This window comes from Triticum urartu, chromosome 1A, assembly GCF_056163025.1.
Source record: "Triticum urartu cultivar PI428250 chromosome 1A, HENAU_Tu73, whole genome shotgun sequence".
Taxonomy (NCBI): Eukaryota; Viridiplantae; Streptophyta; class Magnoliopsida; order Poales; family Poaceae; genus Triticum; species Triticum urartu.
The window spans coordinates 288,898,580-288,906,945 of NC_141873.1; the positions used below are offsets into that span (position 1 = coordinate 288,898,580).

An 8,366-nucleotide genomic window follows, 5' to 3' on the forward strand; every position below is an offset into this window, starting at 1 on the left:
GGCTGGCTGAAGGCAACCGCGGCTGCCGTACCGGGTCACACGGTTCGTGCGCGCTGCTGCGGCTGTCTGCGGCCATGCACCGGCCAGACAGACAGCGACTTCGTTTTTTTTTAAATGTTGGGACAGCGACTTGAGTTTTGATGATCTACTAATAACTCGGTACGTTTCGACGTTAATCGCGTAACCGAAGCAACGTAGCGGTCCCAAATTGGCTTTGGGGCGGACGGGGACCGGTGTCATGCAGTAGCACATTCCCGAAGGAAGGACGAGGAGGAGCAAGCAGAGTAAAACTCGACCCCCATTTTAACTTGCATCATATCAATGTAGTACTACCTCGGAAGTTTATGTTGATATATTTTTTATAATATATGACTTATATTAGGTTGTTTAAATTGACGATCTAAAGGTACGCGCATGCCCTGTAAACTGAGAGAGAGATAGTAATATGATGAGCAGCAGTAAATGTATACTACCAGAGAACAAAAAGCCAACCAAAACATGGATTAACAATGCAAACCAGGACGATGGATCGACGACAGTAATAATTACCAAGTTTAGGATGTAATAATTGCCACCTCATAATCCTTCCCTAGAGGCACGCAGTGTCCACCTCATCATTGGGGGGTAAAGGTAAAGCCAGCCAGATCGACCACCAACTGCCATATCCAGGGAAGTATAACCATCTCCGACTCCGAGCAACCGGGCAAACCACCTAACCACTGCATGAACAAAAAGCTAAGGTGTCCCTACCAGAATGCAGCTTGCCCAGGAGCCCCTAACCAACCGACGCATGCCAAAAACTAAACAGAAAGGGATGTGATGTGCACAGGAGGCAGCTAATTACAAAATCTGACAACAAGGACAAGATGGTTTGCGCTTCACTCAAAGTCATTTTATCTCTAAAAGCTTGATGATGCCCTCCTCCAGTGCTGCTTCAGTTTCCAGGACGTCCTCACGCGCCTCTTCACCCTTGTCCGCATCATCATCAGCCCCAGACTGGCTTGATGTCACAGCGCTGTATTCACTGGTAGAAGTAGAAGCAGAACTAGCAGCAGCAGCAGCAGGGCATGGGACTACTTCACTGGTGACCACCTCTGAAGCTTCCTTGACTTGATCTGGAACCTCAATCTTAACCGGAGGCCCAGTCGCCGCAGGTGGTGCGTCCTTACCTTCTGACAATGGTTCCTTTGCTGGCTGGGGCTGCACATCCTTCATCTGAATGGGCATCACAGACGACGACATCGATCGCTTAAACAGCTGGTGTTGCGCATCCTTTACCTGAACAGGCATCGCAGATGACGGCGATTCCTTGGTTGGCCTCTGCTGCGCATCCTTCACCTGAACAGGGATCACAGACGACATCGATTCCCTTATTGCCTTGTGCTGCACATCCTTCATCTGAACAGACATCACAGGTCTTGGACGCTGAGCAGGACCCGAGGGAGCAAAGTGTGGAGAAGCCGGCCTGATGCGAACTGGGGATGCCATCCGGACTGACGGTGGGTTGCTCAGGAGAGGAGGAAGCTGCTGTGTGCGTCCACTTGGAGGTGGGAGAGGTGGAGCAGAGAACACAGGGATAGAGCTCCTGACTGTGACCGGAGGAGCCATACTATGGCAAGGCATACGGTAGTGCCCAACTGGGACATAAGGGGCAGCTTCTGCGGCCGGGAACCTCGACCTTGAATTAGAGTTTTCAATGGGCCAGAACGGTGACTGTGATGCTCCATCAGCCGCGGCTGGTGACTCTGGTCTGGATCTTGAACTAGACTTTGGCCGGAATAGAGGAAGAATCTTCGAGTAACTGGACTGAGAGGATTGACCAAAACAAGGCTTCCTCTCTGGTTGCATGGGAAATTTCTTGGGAAATGGTGAAGCATTGGGATTATTGGCCATCGCTATCTTTTCCTTCGTGCGGTAGTTGAGAAGGGCTCGGGCAATCCTCATCTGCTCCTGCTCATCATTGTTCTCCGGTTCATTGGTCGTAGTCGCCTCCTCACGTGCCACTGTTTCAGAGAGGGAAATAACATGAGCGAAGTGCTGCTGTGTAATACTGTAATGACAATGTTACACAGCAGATATTGACAAACATATTTTACAGATGCTGTAATGAGATCAAAATAAAATCAAGCTGGCATGAGAGACACATCAGTTAATGGTCCATTTAGCCACTACAGGAAAGCTCTGCTAAGTGAAATGGCATATCAAATGCACCTAGCTAGATTAGAACTTAAGAGGAATGGGTCATTCGCATGCTAGACCTAAAAAAATAATTTAGGATCACAAAAGTTTCCTTTCTTTTAGGTGAATAATGTGGTCGTAGAAACTACGAAAAAGGAATGACACTATTCTTTGTTTAATGAACAATGCATTGCAATGAATAAACACTCACATTGTTTCAATGAAGCCCAGGCTGCAGAAGCAGCATTTTTTTCAGCTTGCTTCTTATTCTTAGCATGATCACCTGTAAAGGTGATCCCCGCTAACTCTACTGTGCATGTGAAAACTGGCAGATGGCCAAGGCCAGACCGCTCTGTTGTATATGAAGGCAACGGTGCCCCAACTCTCTGGGCTACTTCCTGTAGAAGGTTTTTGTAAACCCCTGTTTCATCCTGTTTAACATAAATGTACCACCAGAAGTAAGTAGTGTAACAGATTATGGAGTAAAAGTTGTGGATACATGACACTACTTGCAAGATCAAAGAGAAATCACGGAAACAGGTTAATGATTAAGAGACAATGATCAGCCATTGCTCTTTCATGAACAGAAGCCAATAATATCAAACAAAGAAGGGAGGCTTTCAGAATTAAAAAGCAAGATGACTTCTGAATTAAGACAATGCTGGCCTATCTAATATACTTCAACAGCAATGATTACGGTTTATAAAAGTTTAAATAGGAAGTGGTCGTTGAGTTATCTATAGCTATTGGCTAATTAGAAAGGTAGTTAACATGATGGAACATCTGCCTTAGCAAAACTGATTAATCTAACCAAGGAACATGAGTAGTTTCCAAAACTACATAGATTATTCTTCGTCTTCTAATGCAAAATGGGCACATTTAGAGGTGAGTTAAAAAAAACATAGACAGATTCTGGATACAAACCATCTGATAATAAAAGCAAACAATTCTCATCTGTTAGTATTTGAACAACTACTCATATAAATAGTAACATTCCAGTCAGCATCTAAGAGACCCGAGGGTGGAGGTACTTGACCACGAAGTTCACTTAGACTAAGGAGTCGGAGTCAGTTGAACTGTACAAATCTACAGATATAACATCAATGGACCTGAAGAGGATTTTTCTAAAGAAATTGTAAACAGTACCATTTTTAACTGTGTAGAAACAATGGCTCAATACTCGGCTGCAACTACCCTATCACTATTTACCATCGCTTTCGGAGTTTAAAGTTTTTGTGAAACTTTTCCCATTTTTTAATGTTTTTATTTTCAATTGATGTCATAGCCCTTTCTGCAACAAATATTGTTTAACAATCATCACGAATCGGTGGAATACTAATACCAATTCCTTTCATAGTCCAAACTCTGAAAGGTCAAACCCTAAATGCAGTCAACAATGAGACCTGCCTAACATTTGACCAACAGTATTTCCAAATGACAGTAAACGCAAAGGGATCCAATTCACCAGAACCAGACCCCCTCTGCCACAACCAAATCCATAACCATCATTTGCAAGAACTTTGGTCAGAAATATCATGACCTTGTTTAGGCAATTGGGAACAAGCAGTCTCGAACCAAATCACCAAAATTCCACGGAGCAATCTCTCCATGTACGAACGCGTCGGCGGTCGCACTCAGCCCGCACCAGGATCCTGCGCTGCCTGCCTAAAAGGCAGGGGGCAAAGCGACGGCAGCCCGCACTAGCACCAGCAGCGACACCCACCCACGTCCTCCCTCCCAGAGATGAGACACAAAGAAGGAACCAAAGCACCCCGCACTAGGCAACGGCGGCGCACCCATGGCTAGCCCGAGTTGACCGCACGCACTCGGCGACACCAACGCCAACGCCGTAGTGGCCCGGCAGCACACACAGAATGGCACCACCATCCATCCAACCCCCTCGTTGTGGGCTGCGTGGGGGCCTGCCTGCCACTAAACCCCCCGGGCCCATCCGCATTGACCTGCGACGCCGGGTTAGGTGCGGGCGGCCTCCCATTCAATCCCGCCCACCCACCCCCACGCCCCTCGCCATTAATACACACCACTGTGAAGACCGAAACCTAATCTACGCCCACCCCCACGATAAAAAAGTTTTGCTCGCCACTGATCTCTCTCATCACCCTACACGGCCGCTGATCCCAGTCCAAAGCCACACACGTCCCGTTCGCTGTCAGGTCAAACGAGCACATGTGCCGCCGTGTACCCGCCACTTTTCTTTCTCCTTTTCTTATTAGTATTACCAGTCGTAGCAGTATAACGTGTTCCCATGGCATCTTCTTCCCACCGCGCGTACCGGGAAGGCTACTACTACTACTAGTCTTTACTGCAACTCGGCTTCCGCTCCGGGTCAGGTTCATACGGCGGGGTTTTACTCGCCCCCCATCAATGCGCCATTATTACTGCCCGGGTTTAGTTAATGTTAATCAGGGCTTACGAAGACTTTCTGGCGAGGGGCTGACGAATCCGGTGGAAAATCGTGGGAGTTGCGGCCGGCCAGGACCCGAGCGCCAACTCCTATGAGCGGGCTAGATTGAAAATTATTGGTGGGGATCCGTCGCCGTTACGTCGCGAGAGCACAATTAACGACGGATTAAAGAAATGGGGATCCATGGGCGGCTTGTCGTAGTACGAATAATTAAGTCACTTAATTGCGTCTATTAGTACTGCATTATTACGTAGAGTGGCAGCTATCTATTCTTTTCAAAAATTACTCCACTGTGCGAGCGAGGGAACAGATTACTTTTGTTAAACAGATGAATTTGGAAAATAGTAACTGAACTAGTACTTCATCGGCAACTTTTTCTGGGGGGATCCTCCTTTTGGGAAAGGAGAAATACGCTGAAGTTTTTGACGCGGAACTTTTCGTGCTGACTGCTTACTCCGCGTTCGGTCATGCCGCTGACGAAGCCCCAAGCCCCCAGTTCCAAACGAGACAAAACCTAGAAGCCACGACTAAGCGACGAATCTGATCGAACTAAAAAGACCAAGGTAAACCATGTATTCGTGCAAGATTTCTCCGTAATCCCCTGCATTCCCCTGTGGCCTGTGCGGAACTCATAAGCTAGTAGTACATGGCTAATCACCCACGCGAATTCCGCAATGAGTTGTGAGAACAAACAATGGTGACAGTACTAATTGTAGTATGAGAGGATCAGTTAAATCCCTCCCTGGAGAAGCTCCCTTTAATTCAACCACGAACAGATGCTAGCGAGCAAAGGTAAACTCGAGAAACACCCAGAACAAATCAGAGCAACAGGAACAGCTAGTAGAAGCTAGAGGATGGAGGGAGGGGGGTCGTACCAGGATGCGGGCGGCTAGGGAGTAAGAGGGGCCGCGCCGGGCGAGCGCGGCAAGGGCGACCTCGGCGGCAGCATGCTCGGCCTGGCGGAGCGTCGTGAAGAACCCGGGGCTCTCGAATTGCTCGCCGTTGAAGATGACCGCAGCTTTGAACCGCGGCGCGTGGTCCGGCCCCTCCCGCAGGCAGGTGTACGCCGGCAGGTTGAAGCAGCTCCGCTGCGCCAGCTCCTGAAGCTGGTTCTTATACATCGCCGCGGACCGCCACTCCTACCCACCCGGCCACCGCTCCCTTGATTCCCACCGCCGATTCTAATGCCGGCCGCCGTGGCCGGAGATGGCTACAGCGAGAGATCTACCCAGAGGCAGAGGTGGAGGTGGAGGAGGAGGGGAGAAGTGTGGAGTGCTAGGAACGGAGAGGGGAGCCGATTTATATTTTTTTTCTTTGGCTTTATTTTTGGGATGGGTTTAATGCTAGTGCCCTGCAGTTATTAGCTTGGCTGGACCGGGAGGATGACAGCAGGACCCAGAACATCCTGCGCCTTTTTTATTTTTCTGATTTCTGAATTTAGGGCTGGAAGATCTGTAAATTCAAATAAACTATTAAATGCTTTTTTTCTGAACTTAACTTAGGGCTGAAAGATTGGCAAATTCGAATATACTATTAAATGTCACTGATTAATACGGAGTTGAACTAAATCAGCGATATCTAAGATGAACCGAAGGAAGTAATATCAATTATCTTGTCACATTATTATTTCGATCTAGAAACTAAAAAAATGGTTGTTCACTCATACTATTTCTCATAAGCAAGTATATTTGTTGTTATTTTCTCTTTCATAACTTTAAATAGTTTAGAAACACTAATTGTTTAATGGGAATATGTCATTCTTGAGGTGAGAGAGAGGGTCGACCAGCGGCACATCCACTTTCATGTCACGTGGCAAGTTCTTTCTTTCCGAAAAATAAAAATGTGCAGGATGTCCTGGGTCCTGTTGTCATCCTCCGGGTCCAGCCAAGCTAATAACTGCAGGGCTGAACTTACGGCTGGAAAATCGGCAAATTCGAATAAACTATTAAATGCCTTTTTCCTGAACTTACGGCTGAAAGATCGGCCAATTTGAATATACTATTAGATGGCGTTGATTAATAGTATAAAGTTGAACTAAATCGGCGATGTTTAAGATGAACCGGGGGAAGTATCAGTTATCTTGCCACGTTATTATTTGATGTAGAAAATTAAAAAAAATTGGTCGTTCATTCATACTATTTCTCATAAGCAGGTATATTTGTTGTTATTTTTCTTTCATAACTATAAATAGTTTGGAGACACTAATTGTTTAATGGGAATATGTCATTCTTGAGGCGAGAGAGAGGCTCGGCTGGTGGCACAACAACTTTCATGTCAGGTAGCAAGTTTTTTCTTTTACTTTATAATTTGGAGAAGGTTAATGACGATGCATTGCGGACTGTGGTTACTAGCTTGGCTGGCCCAAAAGGATGACAAGGCAAACCATGAGGCTTGTCATCTTTCTTGTTATAAATTTAAACATGGAAGATGTGCAAATTCATAATCATGATTTATCTTATAATAACATTGTTGATTTTAGATATTGAAAAATAACATGATAACATAATTTTGTTGGTGTGATAACATCTTTTCATAAACAACTAACAGGTTAGAATGATGGGTATGTATTTTTCTCTCTACTAACTATAAATGGCTTAAACCCTTGTTGATATATGGGAATGTTCAGTCATTGTTTCGGAGAGTGAGGCAATACATATTTTTCTTTGCCTTTATTTTTTGGAGAGGTCTAAGGCTGGTGCTCTATAATTGCTAGCTTTTTCGGACTTAGGGGGGATACAGCAAGGACCCAGTACATTGCTCATTTTTATTGTTCTGATTTCAGGGATGGGAGGTAGGCAAACTTGGGTATACATTTTTATTATTCTCATTTTAGTAATTGAAAACATAAGAAATGAAGATAGATTTGGAGAAGCAATACATGTGTTTGAATGTTGGATATTTATTTATTTTCCCTGGTAACCATAAATGGATTAAAAAGCTTATTTCTAGATTGAAATATTGAGACATTCTTTGAGTGAGAGAGCGTCGTGCAGGAGAACATCCACACATCGAGCCAATATTTTTTTGTTTGCCTTTATATTCTGGAGTAATAGAGTTGTTACTAGCTTGTCTTGACTGGACAGAGAAGATCACAACAGAAACCCATGAGTCCCTGATTTTACTGTTTTTAATTAAGATATTGGAGCTGGGGGAAATTTGAATTCATCCTACAACAATATTAATAATTTTTATTTTAGAAAAGCAAAATAACAAAATATTTGTTCTTTCTGTGGTAGAGATAGCATCCTTTTAGAACTCAACAAAAGGATTTGAATGCCGGATATTTTATTTTTTTGGTAACGTTAAATGGTTTATAAACATCAATTGCCAGATGGGAATATTGAGTTATTCTTTGATGTAGATATTGAATTAATATTCAATGATAAATATTTTTATAAACATAGGATATTCTATTTTATTAGGTAACATTAAATGGTTTATAATGTCTATTGCCAGATGGGTAATGCCAGAGTGGAAAGACGATACATATTTTTCTTTGTCTTCAGTTTTTGGTAAGGCTTAATGGCAGTGCCCTATAGTTACTAGCTTGGTTGGGCTAGGAGGATGACAGTATAGACCCAACACATCCTTGTCTTTTACTGCTCTAAATTTGGAGATGGGAGATAGGAAAAGTTATGTTCTTCATTCATCTTCTTATTAAAGACAGCCTTGCTCAGTGGTTTGGCATGTGATTATGCAACCCAATGACCCGAGTTCAATTCCTAGAATTAACACGTGATGCAGAGGGGTTTTCCTCATTTAT

General features: G+C 44.5%; 1 protein-coding gene across 1 annotated transcript; it reads right to left on the reverse strand.

Moving 5' to 3' along the window:
• Positions 1-527: 527 nt before the first annotated feature.
• On the reverse strand, positions 528-5,909 carry LOC125507380 (double-stranded RNA-binding protein 6). The gene is made up of 3 exons (XM_048671971.2): positions 5,479-5,909; positions 2,390-2,609; positions 528-2,003 (listed from the first exon to the last, which is right to left on the reverse strand). Exons 1-3 carry the CDS (start codon positions 5,722-5,724, stop codon positions 889-891), a joined length of 1,581 nt encoding a protein of 526 aa, XP_048527928.1. The 5' UTR covers positions 5,725-5,909; the 3' UTR covers positions 528-888.
• Between the last annotated feature and the right edge of the window lie 2,457 nt (positions 5,910-8,366).